Genomic DNA, 19,555 nt, shown 5'->3' on the forward strand with positions numbered 1-19,555 from the left:
CTGGCCAGTTATAGGTGGGGGCAGGGGCCATTTGTTTGTTACTGGTGTATATTTGGTCCGGGGACACACTGTACACCTTTGGTGCCATTGTGCTCTTGCTGGGTGTCCAGTGTGCTCCTGTTCCTTTAAGGGGGATTGGGCTGCCTCCAGGCCCACCTGCCCCTCATCTATCCATTTAATGCATGTGCTTCCATTGTGGAGATGCTTATAAATTCAGTAGCGTTAGGACTGCAAGCATACACAGGGTGCCGTGAAGAGGCCTTGCAGCTTATGCTGGCGTTTGCAAATGCGTGCTAACTAAACCCCTGTTTTTAACACAGACTGTTGGACAGGTTAATTTGGTGAGTTGAGCTATGGAATGTTCTGTTTTTGTCTTATACAGTACTGTAGTTGGAGACCAGGCTTTCCATCAACATTCTGTAATTCAAGATGATCTGATTCATTACCACTGGGGCACGATGGACATAGATCTCCTTGTGTCCAGACACAATTCGGATGTTCCCCGGTTCGTGGCTAGGGCAAGGGATTCCTGGGCTGATATGGTGGTGGCTCTGTGGACTGGTACACCCTGATTTATGCCATTTCTGCTCCGAATCTCCTACCCCAGTTTTTGTGGGGAGTAGAGTGTGAGGGCATTTCATACCTCTGCTGGCCCCGGATTGACCGAGCCAAGCTTGATTTGTGGACCTCATTCAGTTGTTTGCCAGCAAGCCATGGCGTCTGCCTGGACCTTCTTTAACAAGATCCAATCTTCTACCCCACTTTGCAGTTGCTGGCTCTAAAGGTGTCTCTGTTGGAAGCCATGTACTAAAAGACAAATGTCTTTTTCTTGTTGTCATCTCCACAATGATGGGTCAAGCTTCCGCTTTGGCTGTTCTCTTCTAGCGCTCTTTGACTTCACTTTTCTTGGTTTGTACATTCATCCAGGGAGTTACATGGATTGTTCCATCTACACAACCCCTGCTGATGCTATAAAGTCTGAATCTAGTTCTGTCATCTCTGCAAAACCCTCCTTCCAAGAATATTCATGAAATTCCCCTACTGACTTTAGCAAAAGGTCAGCTTTCTTGTGGCCATCACTTCGGCACACAGGGTATCCGAACTGTGCAGCTGTTTCTTGTAAGCAACCATTTTTGGCACTAAATAGGCATAAGGTGGTACTTCTTCCTCTGTTGTCTTTCCTGACAAAGGTTGTGTCACTGAATGAGGACATTGTCTTGCCTTCTCTGGGTCCTAATCCCCTCCATACCAAGGAAGTGGTGCTTCATTATTTGAATGTGGTTCAGGTCAATTAGGGTTTACCTGAATTCTACTGCCTCTATTTGGAAAACTGATTCCTTGTTCATAATCAGATAGTCACAGAAAGGGACAACTGGCCTTGTCATTAACCATTTCCAGGTGGACTCATCAGACTGTAGTTCAGGCCTATGCCATCTCTGATCGGTAACCTCCATTGCCTTTTATTTCTCAGGTTTGCAAGGCAGCTACCTGGTGGTCTGTTCACACTTTTACCAAGTTCTACAGAGTCAGCGTTGCTTCTTCTGGGGATGCTAGTTTTGGCCTTAAGGTTTTGCAGGCAGATTTTTGAGTTCTGCCGAGTTGTGTTTTTTTTAATACCTTTAGCTGATTAATTCTGAACAACACCCTCTTTGCTTCTGGCGCTGCTTTGGCTTGTCCCATTGGACACGATCTAAATATCCATCTGTGTCCTTTAATGAATGTAAGAGAACATGCGATTTTTGTACACACCATAAAATTATTTTCTCTGCATTCGTTGAACACATTCCCCGTCCTCTTTGAGTAGTTTTCTTCTCAGTTGTTTCTCTGTTGTTGTTTCTTTTTTTCTGCTGCCCACTAACTGAGCTGTGTATTGCAGATGGGGGACATCCCTAGGGTTTGTTCTTTTTTGTTGTACCTAATGCCCTATTTCTGCAGGTGGCGTAATAACCCATTGCTCCAATCTAAAGATCCAACTGTGTCCCCCTTTTTTTTTTTTTTTTTCTTTTCTTTTCTTTTTATATAGTAAAGTCGATCAGAACATACAGGAAAGCATGTGAAATGGGGACTGGGGCTCCATCTGCTGTTTGTATATGGAAATACCAAGTATTCATCTGTAATATTCATGTTCAGGAGTGTTATGTACAGGAATGATCCCAGGCTTCTGGTGATCAATTGATTTTTTATTTTTCTCAGAATTTAACAGCATTTTAAGGCAAAGCAGTGTTTTTGAAACACAACTTTGTCAGATGATCACCTAATGCTGACCATGTGCTGGGAGATGATGTTTATCCTCCAGCAGCTTCACTGTGTCCATAGCTATTAGTAACACTCTAAGTACAACAAGTTCAAAGTACACTCAAAGTAACCTAATGGTGGTTTTCAATATTTTTTTAGTCAGGACTGTAACATTTGTAACAATATTGTTAAATTTTAGTAGGGTGCATATGAAATAGTGCAATTACATATATTCTTACACATGAAGCATCACATTTTTCTTTTCCAGAGGCATGCATGCACATGGCTTTAAACTTCTAAGGATAAGGAGTCTGGAACAACACTGCTTGGTCCTCACAGGATTAAAAACACTGGTTACTCATAAACAGGATATTAGTTTAAATGAGGAGATGCTAAAATGCCTATGTAACGATAGGTGTGTGCAGCCTATTGCGTTAAGGTATGCACCCCAAAGCTTAAACACACGTGTGTCCATGGACATTTATGGACAGGAGAAAAGTGCCTGTTTTTTACAAACCGTCTGTTGCATTTTGTGGGTACAATACCTGCTGAACATGACCCATTCAAGTGATTGGGGCTGCTTTGCAAGCACCCCACAACTGCGTGCAATGCATTAGTGCGGGTTTCTAGGGATTAAAGCAGGTGCTGATACAGTGTCTCCTCACTGCCTGCCAAATGCTCTCTGAAGAGTGATTTGAATGCAGATATGGAGAGAAGGGAAGGAGATGAGATGAGTTCATACACTGTACACTGCTCAGCTCACTCACCTCAGGCTGGTCTCTGGTGACTCAGGCAGAGGCATTAACTATGCAGCCATCATTTAATTGCCGGCTGTGGTGCTTCAAACTTCCTTCCACACATCCCCTTTTCAGGCATAGTACTGGGCGGAGTTTGGAGAGTGGGTTGGCAGACACTCTAATCCCTGCACAGGCAGGAGGAGATGGAGCAGAACAATCTCCTCTGGATGGGAGCGGCTTTAGAATAGGTAAGTATAAGCATCTTTTCTTTCACAGGGTAGACAGAATTGTCTTATAGAATGGGGGTGGGAGTGGGTTTAGCTTTAGTTAGATGTTGACTGAACTTTGCCTTTAAAAACATTAGAGCTCAATCCAGCTGCTGTCTACATTTCTGATACCACACACTAAATCCAGCCTCAATTCAGGCATTTTATGTTATTTCATCTAAATTGTACTTCAGGTCCTTGTTCAAGCCCTTGAGAAGTGGGGGTCCTTTTCCCCTGCAGCATGTTGGCTCAGCTGATGTTCTTAACAAATAAACATTTTAAATGAATTTCAAACAAGATGGAAGCTTGTGCTCAACATTCCTAGCTATATACCCAGAAGTTTTATCTCTAGAGAGCAGTTTGACTGCTATGACAAGAGAGGCAGCAGTCTAGGCCCAGAACCCGGTACCTACCTTGATAACAAACTAAAGTGAGGAAAACACTTTTTACCTCCTTATTTATTTGAAATAAAGTGATTGTAAAGTGATTTTTTTTTTTAAATAACAGACATATTATACTTTACCTACTCTGCAGTTGGATTTGCACAGAGCAGGCTGGATCCTCCTCTTCTCGAGTGCCTCTTCTGTGCTCCTGGCCCCTCCCTCCTCTCGAGTGCCCCCTCAGCAAGCAGCTATCTAAGGGGGCACCCGAGCCAAGTCAGAGCTCCGTGAAACCATTCAGACATGGAGCCCCGACCCAGCCCCGCCCCCTCTCTCCCCCGATTGGCTGACTGATTTTGATTGACAGCCGTAGGAGCCAATGGTGCCCCTGCTGTGTCTCAGCCAATCAGCAGGAGTGTTTGGGACAGCTAAGACACTCGTGGACATCACTGCAGAGAGAAGGGGCTCAGGTACGTGATTAGGGGGGTGCTGGAGAGGCTGCTATAAACAAGGTTTTTATTTTTTTATCTTAATGCATAGAATGCATTTAGATAAAAAACATTCTGCCTTTACAACTCCTTTAATCTCTACTCACATTGGTTGAGCATTATCACACACCTATCAGACCTCACTGAGACAATATGTTTGCAGCAGTCATTTTGTTCTTTGCAGCATGTCATATTCTGCAATATGACATGTGCATTTTACAATCATACTGTAGAGTTTAGATTCCTGAGAACATTACACTGCTGTTTGCACAGGTGTATCAGAAAACCTGCCTTCTTGTTTTGTATGAGTGTATATAAGTTTTACAGGGATTAACCAGACAAACTGAAAGCTTTACAGCATTCTTGATCTAGGAGTATTTTGTTTACTATCCACTTGTTAAAAAAAAAAAAAAAAAAAAAACTTTTTTCTTATTTTGTTTGTAGACAGCATTGAGTGCCTTGCTGGGGACTGTAGCATCATAGCCGGTGGTAATCTGGCTGGTTGGCATGCGGACTCTGCTGCGGTACTGTGGAGGAGAATCTTGGGAATACTCGGAGACGTGAACAATATTCAGTCTGCCCAAATTCATGCAAAGGTGTTTGGCTACCTCTATGAGCTGTGGTACAAGTTAGCAAAGGTATGGCTTATTTGCCTCTTTTACCTATGTGATATTACTTTGTATTTTCAATGAATATCTAAATATAGTTTTGCTCATAGCTACCGGTAGCGACTTTCACTTTTGAGCAAGCCATTGAAAAAAAGCAGTTTGATTGGACGGATCTGCTCTCAGCAATCCCCCTTCTTTCCTCTCTCAAAGTTTTGTGAAATAACCTTGTCTCATCATATATTTTGTCAATAACACTTATTACAATGCATAAATACAAAGATAACTGACAGCAACTGCTTAGAAAAAAACCCTTTTCTTTGTTTACGGAAATGATCCTTTGTGATTTAAAGTGTTTGTTACCTCAGTATTTCATATTACTGATTTGTGTCTGCTGTACCCTGTACTTGTATGAGAGAGTCTCCTGTTCTCTTTGTATTGCTTCCTTTGTGTGAAATCAGGAGACCACACCGTGGTCAGTAATCTAGCAAAGCAGGGAAATCAGTTTACTCTCCTCCAATGATCAGACTTTTCCTGACACGTCCATCCCTGCACAGCAATTCACTGGGAAGCTCAGTGTGCTGTTTCTTCTCCTCCCCCAGCTCTTATGCAGCTGAGAACAGAGATTTTGTGATTACTTATAAAAAGAGAAAAATTGTATTTATAATGTGGTCGTTTACAAGTACTTTAACCTGTCATGTCTTGGGTCATACTACAGCTATAATATGAAAAAGGTTGTATTTTTAAAGGGCCTATCCACCCAAAACGGATATTTTAACTTTTGATTTTCTGGAGTCAAACCACCTGACAGCTTCTTGTGTTTCTTTGGGACTCTGTTGTGTTCTCTGCACTTGAGTTCCTTTGTCAGCACACCTGCTGTGGCTGTTATAAGTGGTCCCACTCTCCTTGGGTTTTTAATGTATTTTATACTATGGAGAATGAAGCAGCAGGTGCTAGAACAGTTGGCCATAAACACCCAAATCTGCCAGGTGAACAGGAGCACAGTCTGGAATGAAAGCCGTGCGAGCTTGCTGTTGGAGTTTTTAAGACCTAAAAGAAGCTTGGGAGAGCCTTACTGGTTTTCAGTTACAGCTAAAATATCGCTTTTGGGTGGACTGAAATGATTTTGTCATCTAGGTATTCATAAATGCTTTCATCAATGATGAAACGTGGTTCACTAAGAGATAAATACAGTATTATTTTTTTTTATAGCATGATTTGACACATGTAAGGAGTCTGAAAGGCTGCACACCCTGAATAACAAAATGTTGTAGAAAAAGAAAATTTAGCAGCAATTGTGAGTCAATGAATTTATAGAAGTATAATTATTTTATTATCAAAAAAGCAAATAGACAATATAAACACATGAGTTAAAACATGAGCTCTGGGTATATACACTGCCAGACTAGTACATTAAAAAAGGGGGAAAAAATCACAATATTGGCAATACCATAGAGGTTGAAAAAAGGGTAGGATTATCTGATTCTGCAACCTACAATCATTGAATTGTGGTTGTGCTGTCCGATGTTTGGAACAAAGCCCCAATGCATTTTGACCTATATATTTATGGTCTTCCTCAGGGGGTTCATGTGTTTCTATAATTACATCAAAAGACAGTTTTCAATCATATGAAATATGATAGCCATTCATGGTCATTTATGTATATATATCATGTATAAAATTCAAAAAACAAAACAATAATTGCATCATATTTACCCTCTTCGTCAGAATAGCTCGCTTATCCAGAGACTTCTTATTAAAACAAGCACACACGAATTAGACAATTGATATTCCCACTGGTGGTCTTGAAGACTGCTGGGGAGCCATCCGCACCTCGACCCCGTAGAGGACCGCCCACGGTCGCAGGACTTACAAGTGATTTTTTTTTTTTTTTTTTGCCTTAAAATAACCCATATGGTATTTATCACAAAAATAGTCAATTTCCTAAAAAAAAAAAAAAAAAAAAAAAGCATTTTAAAAAAAATGTTGCTGTATTTACACTCAGTTTAGCGCAGACAGGACCTCTGGCTGAAGAAGTTGTCAGTTCACTAAAAAACGTGCATCAATTTTTCTTAATTTCGCTATATTTAACACGTGTTTTACTCCTTAGTTTAGCGCAGACAGGACCTCGAGCTGCATCAGGAACTAAACATTTAGCATTGGTATTACAACCACTGCCAAATATGACAGCTCCCTCTCAGGGCTGCTGGTTGCTAGAAAGAATGCACCCGTAGACATCCTAACAACCAATGACTCAACCCCACTTGGTTCAGCTGGGTATTCCTGGCTGACAGGTGAGAGTTAAGAAAAGGATGTGGAGTTTAAAAAAAAAAAAAAAAAAACAATATGGGGGTTTCCCTTCAGGCCTAGTATCAACTTAAAAGCGTTGTTCCCAGCCAGGGGAACATTTTTTTTTAAGTCAGTAGCTACAAATACTGTAGCTGCTGACTTTTAATATAAGGACACTTACCTGTCCAGGGAGCCTGAATGTGTCAGCACCCCAAGCCGATCCGTCCATCTGCTCCGGGTGCAGGCGCCAGAATCCTTACTAAGGGAAACAGGAAGTGAAGCCTACTTCGCATGCGCGAGTCGTGCTGCACTTTCTGTATGGTCCTGCTGTGTTCTGGGACCTGTGTGTCTCCCAAAAGGCAGCGGGGAAAATGAGGATGGGCCGGAAGTTTGGTAGATCATAGCACAATGATGCAGTGATCTTACTCGGAAGTGGGAGCGGATACCTGGTTTTGACAGGTATCCACTCCCCCCGAAAGGTGTCAAATGTGGCAGCGGAGGGGGGAGGTAGCAAACAAGCGGAGCTTCCCCTTTTGGGTGGAGCTTTGCTTTAAGGTGATGGGTTTTAATCAGGAACTCCATAAAAAAAAAAAAAAAAAAGAAGAAAAAAAAAAAGTTGGGTCCCCCCAACCCAAAAATCCATATTAGACCCTTTATATGAGCATGTCACCTGGCAGAGCAGGAAAGGCGATGGGGTGAGCCTTGCTGGGGGAGGGGATGTTGATGAGAACAAGGGCCTCTTCCCCACAACCCTCGCCCTGACCCTACTCACTCACAAAGGAAATGTACAGAGTAATAAAAAAAACACACATTCATACACTGTTTTTGAAAAGTCCTTTATTGGAGGGGGAAAACCCCCCCACAAAGAACGGTTCCAAGTTGTACATCCACCATTACTCATGTAATCTAGCTATGCAGGTCCATGTCAGTTACGTTGGACAACGGCTGCCAAAAGAAGAAAAACAGATGCCCAGCAACATATCCTAACACGACCCAAATGAAAAATGGTCCTGCAACTTGCCCAAACACAGGGAAGATTGGTTCTCATGATTGATTAGGGCTGATGAAATTTAGGCACTCATCTGTATCATCCAAGAAGGGACCATACTTTTATAAGCTCCAATATTTACACCATATCAACCGCTTGTAGGCTGAAACATGGAGGGAGTGGCGTGGGAAACCTAGAGTGGAGCTGGAACCTCCCTTTGTAGACCATTGTTTGATCCTGCCTGAGACAGAGCTTGAGCATCTCCACCCTGCCTCTAATCCCCACCCCTATGGATGTACCCAATATCATCTTCTTGTTTACCCCAGTCTTCTCATACACCTCTTCCCCAGTATAGCTAGAGCTATCACAGTGATTAGGGCTGTTGTGCCAGACATCCTGTTTCCCCCCAAAAAAGGAGAAAATCATCTCAAAAATCCTCTAAAAACAAATTTGTCTTCCCTCACACCCCTTCTCTTCCCACAGGATGTGATGTCAAAGGAAATCCTGTAAAAAAAATAAATAAAATAAAGCAGTACGCTTTAATGTCAAAATGCACGTCAGCGTTCATTAAAGCGCAACTAAAATACATGGAAATGTAAAGTCAGTGTGAATTCACCCTTAAAGTGGGAAGAATTTTGTGATGAAGTAAGATTTAATTTGCCCCAACATGTAAGGATGTTTGCAAGTTATGTGCCTTATAGGAGCCTTGCTAGTTAAAGTGCGGCTTTATGGATTAGAATGAGAAGCAACAAGTACTGATTTGTCACTGCCATCATTCTGTCAATCCTGTCGGAGATATCAGATGATCCTTTGTACAATCAGCTGGTGGCAGCACTTCACAACCTTTGCCAGCTTGTAAGACACTTTTAAAAGTTCCATTTCTAGTAGCAGAAAGCCACATGTACCTTCTAATCCATTGTTTGGGTAGTGCTGAACAGTGCACGAAGGCTTGAGTCCTGATAGCTTTTCAAATACAGATAGCACACCTTAAATGAGCTGCATTATTTTTTGGTGGACTTTCCCTTACGGTGATTGACTTGGAGCTTTGTCTGTAACTTGGAAAAGGCATTAATGTAGTGCAAAGAAAGTCTGGAGGCTAATGTTCTTTTATCGTATCTTTTGTGTTCACCATCTTTTTTTTTTTTTTTTTTTTTTTGTAGAAAATGTTAATACATTTAGCTGTACACTGTGTGTGTGTGTGTGTGTGTATATATATATATATATATATATATATATATATATATATATATATATATATATATATATATATATATATATATATATATATATATATAAGAATAGTTGAGTTTTATATAGTCAAAATAAGCTTTCATCTAAAGTATAGTAAAACTTAGTTGTTTGCTATATGGTACTGTACTTTGCACACTACAATTGCTCTGTGCATTGCTTTACTGACTATGACTGTACATGGCAGTATACTAATGCAATTTCCTGCTGTCCTTCTTGGGTCCTTTGGGAGCAACATTTTATACATTTTTCCTGTGTGTGGTCTGGTGTTACCATAACTTTGGGATAATAATTGCAATGTTCCAAATTTAACCCCTTCATGCCTAAGCCTTTTTCTGACTCTTGTTGCTGTTATAATCAGTATTTTTTTGCTAGAAAATTACTTAGAACACCCAATTATTATATATATATTTTTAGCAGAGACCCTACAGAATAAAATGGTGATTGTTGCAATATTTTATACCATACTGTATTTGCGCAGTGATCTTTCAAATGCAATTTTTTGGAAGAATTACACTTTCATGAATTAAAAAGAAAACAAAAAGGTAAAGCTAGCTTTTTGTATAATGTGAAAGATTTTATGCTGAGTAAATAGATACCTAACATATCATGCTTTAAAATTGTGCATGCTCCTGGAATGGCGACAAACTACGGTACTTAATCTCCATAGGCGACGATTTAAAAATTTCTACAGGTTACCTGTTAAGGTTTGTCTTGTGCTAGAATTATTGCTCTTACCCTGACGTTCGCAGCGATACCTCAAGTGTAGTTTAACCACTTCCGCCCCAGAAGAATTGGCACCGCAATGACCAGGCCATTTTTTGAGATACGGCACTGCATCACTTTAACTGACAATTGCGCAGTCTTGCGACGCTGTAACCAAACAAAGTTGACCTCCTTTCAATTTGCCATAAATAGAGCTTTCCTTTGGAGGAATTTGATCATCGCTGCATTTTTTGCGCTGTAAACTAAAAACGAGCAAAAATATTTTGTACTTTTTGCTGTAATAGCCCCAATTTTTTTTTAAAAAAAGCTAATTTTTTCCTCCGTATAGGCTGATATGTATTCTTCTACATATGTTTGGTAATAAAAATCGCAAAAAGGAGTATATTGATTGGTTTGCACCAAAGTTATAGCGTCTACAAAATAGGGGATTTTTTTTTCTTAATGGCGGCGATGTGCGATTTTTATCGAGACTGCGACATTATGGTGGACACATCGGACACTTTTGACACATTTTTGGGTCAATTGACAATTGTACAGCGATCAGTGCTATAAAAATGCACCAATTACTGTATAAATGTCACTGGCAGGGAAGGGGTTAACAATAGGGGGCGATCAATGGGTTAACTGTGTTCCTATGTGTGTGTCCTAACTGTGGGGGATGGGACTGACTATAGGAGATGGGAGATCGTGGTTCCCAGCTCGTAGGAACTCACGATCTCTCCTCTCCTCACAGAACCTCCCTTTTCTGCCTCTCGTGCTCGAGATCGCTCGTGGCCACTGTGCAGCGGGCGCGCTCACGCCCTTGCTATCCCGCTTAAAGGGACCGACGTATAGCTACAACGGTTCACGGGATCGTGCCGACCTGCCACAGTATAATGATGGCGACTGGTCGGCAAGTGGTTAAACACTGTTTACATTTGTGGGCGTGACTTATGTATCCATTCGCTTCTGCGCAAAAGCACAGAGGGATGGGGCGCTTTAAAAAAAAAATTCTTATTTATTTTGTTTATTGATTTTATTTTTACACTGTTCCTTTTTTTAAATTTTATTTATTTTTTTATCACTTTTAATGCTGTCACAAGGAATGTAAACATCCCTTGTGACACTAATGGGCAGTGACAGGTACTCTTTATGGAGGCATCTGAGATCTATAAGACCCCAAATCCCTCCTTTGCACTTAAAAGTATTCAAAACATCAAGTTTGCCATTTTTGAATACTGTCTTTTTTTTTTTTTTTTTTTTAACTCTGGTGCCTTTTTAAGTATTCAGTAAACCGGAAGTGATGTCATGACATCACTTGCGGGTTACTATATCCAACACCTGACCAAAGCCAATTCCGACTTCTTTGGGTCTCCAGCAAGACAGGGGTTTTACCGGCTGGTCGCGCGGGTCTCCCGGTGGATGGTAGTGCTTGGGCGAGCCGTGTAAGGCGGCGAGGGGATGTCCCCTCCTGCTGCTGCTGCTGCTTGTAATAGCAGCTGACTGGCTGCTTGGCCGCAACTGTTGTTATTACAAGAAAGCCAACCCTCGGCTCTAAAAAATGGTACCGGAGTGAAGCATCACCCTGGTACAACCCTTTGGAGCCAAAGGCTGCATATTTGCATTACGTTAGCGTGAATAGGGTTAATGTGTGCAGAAGATTGTAATGCCCTATACACACGATCGTATTTTATGACAACAAATGTTGCATGTGAGCTTGTTGGCTGAAAGTCCAACCGTGTGTATGCTCCATAGAACATTTGTTGTTGGACTTTCCGCCAACAAATGTTGGCTAGCAGGTTCTCAAATTTTCCGCCAGTAAATGTTTGTCGTCGGAATTTCCAATCGTGTGTACACAGGTCCGACGCACAAAAGTTCACCCATGCTCGGAATCAAGCAGAAGGAGCCTCACTGGCTATTGAACTTCCCTTTTCTCGGCTCATCATACGTCTTGTACATCACCGCATTCTCACGTTCGTAATTGTTGGCCAACATTTGTGTGACTGTGTGTATGCAAGACAAGTTGGAGCCAACATCCTTCGAACAAAAATCCACGGTTTTGTTCTCGGAAAGTCCGATTGTGTGTACGGGGCATTACTCTATTACCACAGTGAGAAGCTGGTATAGAATTCAGAGTAAGGCTCATCATACATTTTACAATTTTCTTATACAATTTTTCTTTAGGTTTACCAAAACCATATAATATAAGATCAACCCTAAACACTTTCAATTTGTATGCAATCAGGCAGGCTCTTGAACTACATAGTTGAAGGTAAATCTAAAGGAAATTGAATATGAAAATTGTATAATATATGGCCAGCCTAAAACACACATTTACAAAGGTGTTCTATAAAACCTCACCTGTGTCTGTCAACGGAATCCCTTTGTATAAGACACCTGGACACTTCCAGCATGTAGTATATTGAAACGTTTTGCATATCAAACACTAGGTGGCAGCATTAAATAACGTTTGGTACAGTTTCTGGGTAATAAAAGGTGTAGTTGATTTGTTTATATTATAAAACTGCTGTGTTTTTCTTTTAAACACCATTTTAGATTTACATTATTTTCTCTTTCAGATTAGAGACAATCTGTCAATCAGTCTGGACAATCAGTCTTCCCCTCCGCCTCCTATTTTGATCCCACCTCTCAGAATGTTTGCATCTTGGCTATTTAAAGTAAGGGATACTTGTACATGGATAACAATATGAAAATTACACTACACTAATTACGCTATGAAAATAAAATGCACAGCATTCGTGTTGTTTTTTTTTTTTTTTTTTTTTTAAATTACTGGTGATTACTTCAGTACCTTGTAGACAAAATGAAACCATTTAAATGAAGCCCAGAAATTGGCAGAGATAGAGAAGAGCGCGTATGTACAAAGTAATCTGGTCAAGGTTGAAGGTTGTACATTATTTAAAAATTTTGTTTTTGGGATTACTAAATTTAGGAGTAGAAAATAATTCTAATGTTAATGTTGAAATGTAAAACTCTTACTTCGTAAATGGTACAGAATATGAACTATTTACCAGGAACAAGCCATTAAGTGGTTGACTTCAGTTCAGGGCTCATACACACACGACAATAAGTAGTTTGCTGTACTCCAGTCCAGATGCTTTACAAGAGGCTCCTAGCTGCCAGTGCACTAGAAGTTTGTTTTTTTTTTTTTTTTTTGAGTGGTATGGTTTCAATTTATAAACAAAATGCATTTAGTGCTGTGCTTCATAGGCAGCCTCATCACTTGAAGGATGAGAAAGCATTCTTCTTCCAAAACTTCTATTTAGAACATTCAGCTCTTGTATGTAAGAGACCAGATTGATACAGAAAATGAAAACATCTCATTGCTGACCAGAGATGCTCAGTCACTTTTACATTATGGTCCCAGGAGTCACTGTACCAGTTTTTAGGACACCAAGAATGAGTTTGCATTTGTTTTGGGGAGACATTATATATATTTATAGTTCAAATATAAAGTTTGTTTCCAGTTCTAGGGACAGCTGCTACATCCACATCATGTTGTTTAAGAGAATATATACAGTTTGGGAAGCTATCCCATAAAAAATGTGACTTTTAAGAATGTACAGCTGATACTGAGGTGAGCACAAAGTTTCGTTTAAAACAGGTTTATTTCATACAAAATTATTAATAATGAACACAAAGAGGTATGAACATCTCATAAATTGTGAACATAGCGGAGTGTTGATATTGATACTTGTTTCCAATGCTGATATGGGTTCATATATGTAGAAGCATCCAATGCATTTCGTGGAGCGATAGCTCCGCTTCTTCAGGGAAATGCAAAATATATCTAATTGTCATTGAATTGCAAAAAACATCATTACTATCAGAGAATGGCATATAATTCATTCATCTATCATATGTTTATTTACAAAAATTTCATAAAAATGCCACATTATAAAGGTGCTCACCAATTTCATCAGCATGTAGCCGTATGTACTCCCAAGGGCTCAGCACAGACCAAGACTACCATCCAACCAACTGGTCCCTGGTAATAATAACCAGGTCCAGGTCTGGTGGACACTGGATTGTATATTGACAGATTAAGGCGAGAATGGTAACCAACCCAAAAAAAGTTCTGTGACGTATATGGGCCCTGCCCGGCCCAGCCGTGTCAGGTTGGATCGTGTGTATATATAACACGGCGGTGGCAGGTATGCGTTAGAGGCTGAAGAAATACTTCCTTCATAAAGTAAACGATGATGTGACATTCCATCTATGTGAATAACAGTTGAATGTGAGAATAGATAAACTTTTATCAGGGTTACCTATACACTGTGATGAGGGTGGGATATGAATTTTTGGCTGTGTGGGAGTTGATTTAGAGGTTATTACTTTTGGCTCAGTGAATTCAGTCATTACCTAAGTGGATGCTATGTAGACTTACAGGATGTCTTATTATTGATTAACTGGATGAGGTTATGAGTGGTGTCAACCACATATGGTTATGGGAGATGTGGTAATGCCTTATGTGCCCCCCCCCCGCCTCTGCAATCCCCCCCCCCCCCTGCAAACTTCAGCTGTACATCCTTAAAAGTCCAATTTCTTCATGGGATAGCTTCCCAAACTGTATATCTTACATTATATAGATTTATCAGTAGGTCTCTATTGAATAAATTAAGTTCCTGTCTATTTAGAAACCTCAAACAATTTATTGTGGAACCCCAAACATAACCCTGGTTTGAGTGTATAGGGTCTGGAAGGCAGACATTATGTGGAACCCGAGAAGGCTTAATATATTGGATGCTATGTCTAAGTTAAATTGGTTGCAGACCCTCACATATACCCAGTGAAATGACTGGCCTCGGATGATACACAGAGATGAAACAAATCCTCCTACATAAGCTGTATATGTTTATCTACAGCCGTCTTTTCCCTTACATCCATTCAAAGTGCAGAATTTATACAGGATCTCTCAGCTCTTAAAAGCAGGAGGTGGAGAGCTGAAGTTACACTCACTGAAGAGAGCTCTGAGATCTGATTGGAGGGAAGCGACACAGCACACAGGAACAGAGCTGAGGTTGTCAATCTGCTGGAGCTCCCTCCCCGTCACCATTTTTCTCTTGATGTCAGAAATACTTGTGAGAAGTGACTCATGCTTATAGCAGAGGAATGAAGCAGTGGACAGAAATTACACTTAGTACTCTTAAGCAAGACAAGTACACGCGTTAGAGGGATGTGCTTTGTTCACATTTCATGCCTGAGGTTTACAACCCCTTTAAGGTTCTAACTTTTGAGGACACCCCCCCCCCCCCCCCCTTCAGGCTATAATAGACATATGCAGAGGTGTATCTTCAGCCAGAACTTCTTTTTTTAGTTTTTATGATAAAGCATGAAATATTTAGAGCCCCGTGAGGTTTTTCTTGCCCCCTAGGGAGATTTGTCTTTAACTCTTGACCTGGAGACATGAGAGAAAATGAATTAAAAATCAAATACCCTCTTAGTTACCAGAATTGGTGCCCTCATTGAAAGATTTCCCATCAATTTTTGATTTTTTGTCACATTGTCAGTGGACAAATAGTGTCCACACTCTATCAAGAACTAAACTACCAAAAAAAAATAGAGATGCATTTTAGTTTCCATTGTTTTACATGTCTGGCATGATCTGTGATTTCTGTTTCACATTTAACAATGTGTAATTTGTTTTCAGGCTACCACCTTGTCAAGTGAATACAAGGAGGGCAAACTGCATGCTTACAAGCTGATCTGTGGTATGATGACAAGACGGCAAGATGTTCTACCAAACTCAGATGTCTTGGTTCAGTTTTACCTAGTTTTACACAATGGCCTCAATCATGAAGATCAAGTAAGTGATTGTCGATTGTACCACATTTTATAGCATTATATATGCACTGTACACATACAATCCATTGGAAGTCACTCTCCAGGTAGTGTACGCCGAAAGACCCATGAGTGCCCCTTTTGTCTTCAGCCTTTCTCTGTTTGTGACCCTACAGGGAATGTTTCATCCCACTTCCTGTGCCTGTGACACCAGGACAAGAAATGAGAGCAACCCTTCCTTGTTTTTACTGAGAAAAAGTGTTTTGTTGCAGGCTGTGTCCTTATTGGAAAAAATTTCCCATCACGTTCTGTTCCACCAGAAAGTGAGAGGAAATATCCCTGATTGGGAGGCAGATCACAATAAGCACACGACAGAGATTCTTTCAATTACACACTATTCCTGATGAACATGCAGCAAGAGGTTTTTGGATAACCAGTATAATGTTTTCCCCATCTACCATTATTTTCTTTCTATTTAGAGATTTTATAAATGTTTTTCTAGTTACTACTAAATCTATTAGTACGTTTTGTGCTTTTAAATAATACATGTGCTCACTTTTTATTTTTTAATATAAATAAATATTTATATGTAATAATGGTATGCCTATGAAAGGTTGGAAAAGAAAGTGTTAATGTATACGTAAAAATGATTTTCTCATCAACTATCGATAAAAATGGTTGTAGACAAGCCTCTTGGCCCCAGCAAAACTATTTCCTATTTGTATATGTAACAAAGAATACTCCAACAACATGTTCCAATACAATGCAACAAGGAAGACAAGAAATACTAAATCAACCCTATATTTTTATTGTGAAATGAACCTTTTCAAAAAAAAGAATTTGGGTCTGGAAATTTAGACAGTGGCTTAAAGGATAAACTGTTGAAATTGCAACATATCACTGTAGGAATGTTAATTTAACAATGCCACCTTAGAGGCCTACGCTGGTACTAGGTGCCAACGTGTATTGCTGACGCCAATCCTGATCTTAGTGAGCACTGTTTTCGAGGCTGTGGCCATCACAGGGTCGTTTCACACACATGGTGGATTTGCCCTTGATTAATAGGGTTTTGGCCCTGAGTCTTCGGCCTGCTATACACCCTGTTTTTTCTGCCTATCCAAAAGGATGTTAAATTGGCCCTGCTGCACTGCCCCATTCCGGGCATCTATGCTTGTCAGCAGAAACTGGCAACATACCTATTTTTGTCTGCCAAGAGGGCAATTGCCCATGCCTGGAGGAAGTCTATAGTTCCCTTTCAGGGTGTTGGAGGGCGTATGACAGCTCTCATGCTCAATGAAAAGATGAAAAGCATTCTCAAGGACTCTCATGCCAAGTTTTTAAAGATTTGGGAACCTTGGCTCCAATACGCTTTTCCCTCACTTCCTCCAGCTAGCATCAGATGCCTATGACTGACCCGCCTGACGATCCCAAATTCATATACTTCCCATGCCATCCTCTCCTTCCTTTCTTCCCGTGACTTACCCTCGATTTCCCCTTTCTTTTTCCTTTCGTTTTATCATCTTCTCCTTCCTCTCTTTTTCTGGGCTCATGCCTCTCTTTTTCTTTTTTGTGGTAACAGCGCACTCTCTGAGTGCGTATTTAAATTGCATTACTAGCAGGGACTTAACCGGTTCAGGTTAACATTGATATTCCTACAGACTTTCCTGAACCCCACCTCGACTTTCTAGATTTGGCGCATAGCCACTGCCACTGTTTTCTTTTGTTTGGTGGTTTGTAGATGAAGTTTTCCCTGAGTTGCTTTGCCACTCTGAGCCCGTGCATGGGCAGTTTACATATGCCTTTTTGTTGTTCCGTTACATTTGAATAAAAATATTTGTATCGAAATTGCGACATATAATATATTCAGTTAACATTTACATATTTTTCATGCGATGCATAGAAATTAAATTTTTATGTGGTCAACTACCTCACACAGTGTATAATTGTGACTGTGCTAATGTTTAGTGTGCTAGTGTTTTAGCGCGTCAGCCCTCTCAACCACCAAGCTGCATCTTAACATGGCCAGCAGCCATGTTGGTATACATTTCCACGGTAGGGGTGCGGTGAAAGTTATACCGCCGCCGTAAGTCGCCTATTCAAGTGTAATGCACACAGTTGTAGCACTGAGCTGCAGGCTCTATCTTGTTAAAATAGGTATTCAGGAGGCTTCTGAAAAGGGATCCACCACCTTTTTTATAGGGGCTGTAAACAAGGCCTAGACATTTGTTTTTCTTGTTTTATGTAAAGGAGCGGTTGTTTTTAATATTTAAATTATTGTTTGTTTTTAATATTTAAATTATTGTCTGTTGGTAGTTAAGCTGAAATAATTCTGCTTTAAAGAGAAAAAGTAAGCTAGGTGTCCACTTGATAGACATTTCCCTGACAGATGAATGGCTAAGGATAGGTCATCTGCCCAGGGCATAATAACCTATTGGAAATATCCACGCTAGTCAGTTAAGTAACGCAGTGTCAGATCTCTTGAGTCTTGCTTACTCATCTGAAGGTTTTTTTAAAAAAAAGAAAAAAAAAAAAAGCCTTTTTTCATAAAAGAGGTCAATTTAACCCAACCCTGCGGTAATGTCAGCTTTCACCATTTGGAATGCAGAGGACAAGAGATGTCAGCTCTCTTACCTAATGTCACTTCCTGCCAAACACTGTGCCCATAGAAGTACTTTGCTCCAGTTTTCTGCCTCACACCTAACTCTTGAAAACATTACCACCTTTAGTGTTAGGAATCTTTTAGTCTTCACCGACAAGAGTATGAATGTTAAAGGAAGCATGGAGGAGCAGCAAAACTCTCAACTTTAGTGCTTACGGCATAAAATCCTCATGTTGTTACAAACTTTCTTTTGCATTCTTGCCTTCCTCTGTTCTGAATATAGTACAAGCACAAGGTTTCATCTAGACCTTTTGTCATTTTTGGACCCACAGGTAAATATGGAGATTCTACTGAGAGGATATGGTCGCTAAAGGGTTGATTTACTAAAACTGGAGAGTGCAAAATCTAGTGCAGCTCTGCACAGAAACCAGTTAGCTTCCAGTTTTTTGTTAAAGGTTAATTAAACGAGCAGAAGTTAGAAGCTGATTGGCTACCATGCACAGCTGCATCAGATTTTGCACTCTCCAGTTCTAGTAAATCAACCCCTAAGGGCCTATTGACACTCCCTGCAGTAAAGCACATGCAATTTTACTGCATCAAAGTGCATTAAAAGTAGAAATCCTTTTCTTTCCTATGTGACTGGTTTTATGTACTGCAGATTGTTTTGAAAAGGAAACTAGAAGGACCTATTCATACTTAAGCATGTCGGTTATCATGTGCACTGCATGTAGATTGGAATTCACTCTAACTCTGCCATTCTGAATTTAAAATGTCTTACATGTTTAATCATCCTTCTGTGCTCTTAAGCTGTCAGAACGTATCTGATAGAAGCCCAAATGTCAATACCGCTGAAAGTGTGTTCATTAGATGCATGTATGTCCTAACTGCATTCTCTATCATGTAACATTCAGTAGAGTAGGTAATTTATACTGTTTTTTTTTTTTTTTTTTTGGTTTTTTTAAAATTTCAGTAATTTTAATAATCTATAGATTGTAGTTAAGAGTTTAGGGATCAGGAATAGGGAGTTTTTATATTTCTCTTCTTTCTCATCCATTGAGGGAAATCGGAATTCAGATACGTTTGGATCATACTGCGGCTTCCAAATGGTTTGGACACTGGCAAAACAGAAAAATCGTTAGCCAGCCCCCATATAACCCCTTATTTACCTAACGTGACCCACAAGTGCTCTAAGAGGTTGAATGCCATTTTTTCA

The 19,555-nt window shown here is 40.2% G+C and overlaps 1 protein-coding gene across 4 annotated transcripts in view; it reads left to right on the forward strand.

Moving 5' to 3' along the window:
• The window catches only part of RALGAPA2 (Ral GTPase activating protein catalytic subunit alpha 2), a 604,731-nt gene that overhangs the window by 199,404 nt on the left and 385,772 nt on the right, over positions 1 to 19,555 (forward strand). For all 4 annotated transcript variants that reach the window (XM_073628147.1, XM_073628145.1, XM_073628148.1 and 1 more), the window contains 3 exons: positions 4,551 to 4,744; positions 12,521 to 12,619; positions 15,613 to 15,768. In XM_073628147.1, coding sequence (XP_073484248.1) covers positions 4,551 to 4,744; positions 12,521 to 12,619; positions 15,613 to 15,768 — 449 coding nt within the window. The remainder of the gene's footprint in view (positions 1 to 4,550; positions 4,745 to 12,520; positions 12,620 to 15,612; positions 15,769 to 19,555) is intronic.

This window comes from Aquarana catesbeiana, linkage group LG04 (assembly GCF_042186555.1).
Source record: "Aquarana catesbeiana isolate 2022-GZ linkage group LG04, ASM4218655v1, whole genome shotgun sequence".
Taxonomy (NCBI): Eukaryota; Metazoa; Chordata; class Amphibia; order Anura; family Ranidae; genus Aquarana; species Aquarana catesbeiana.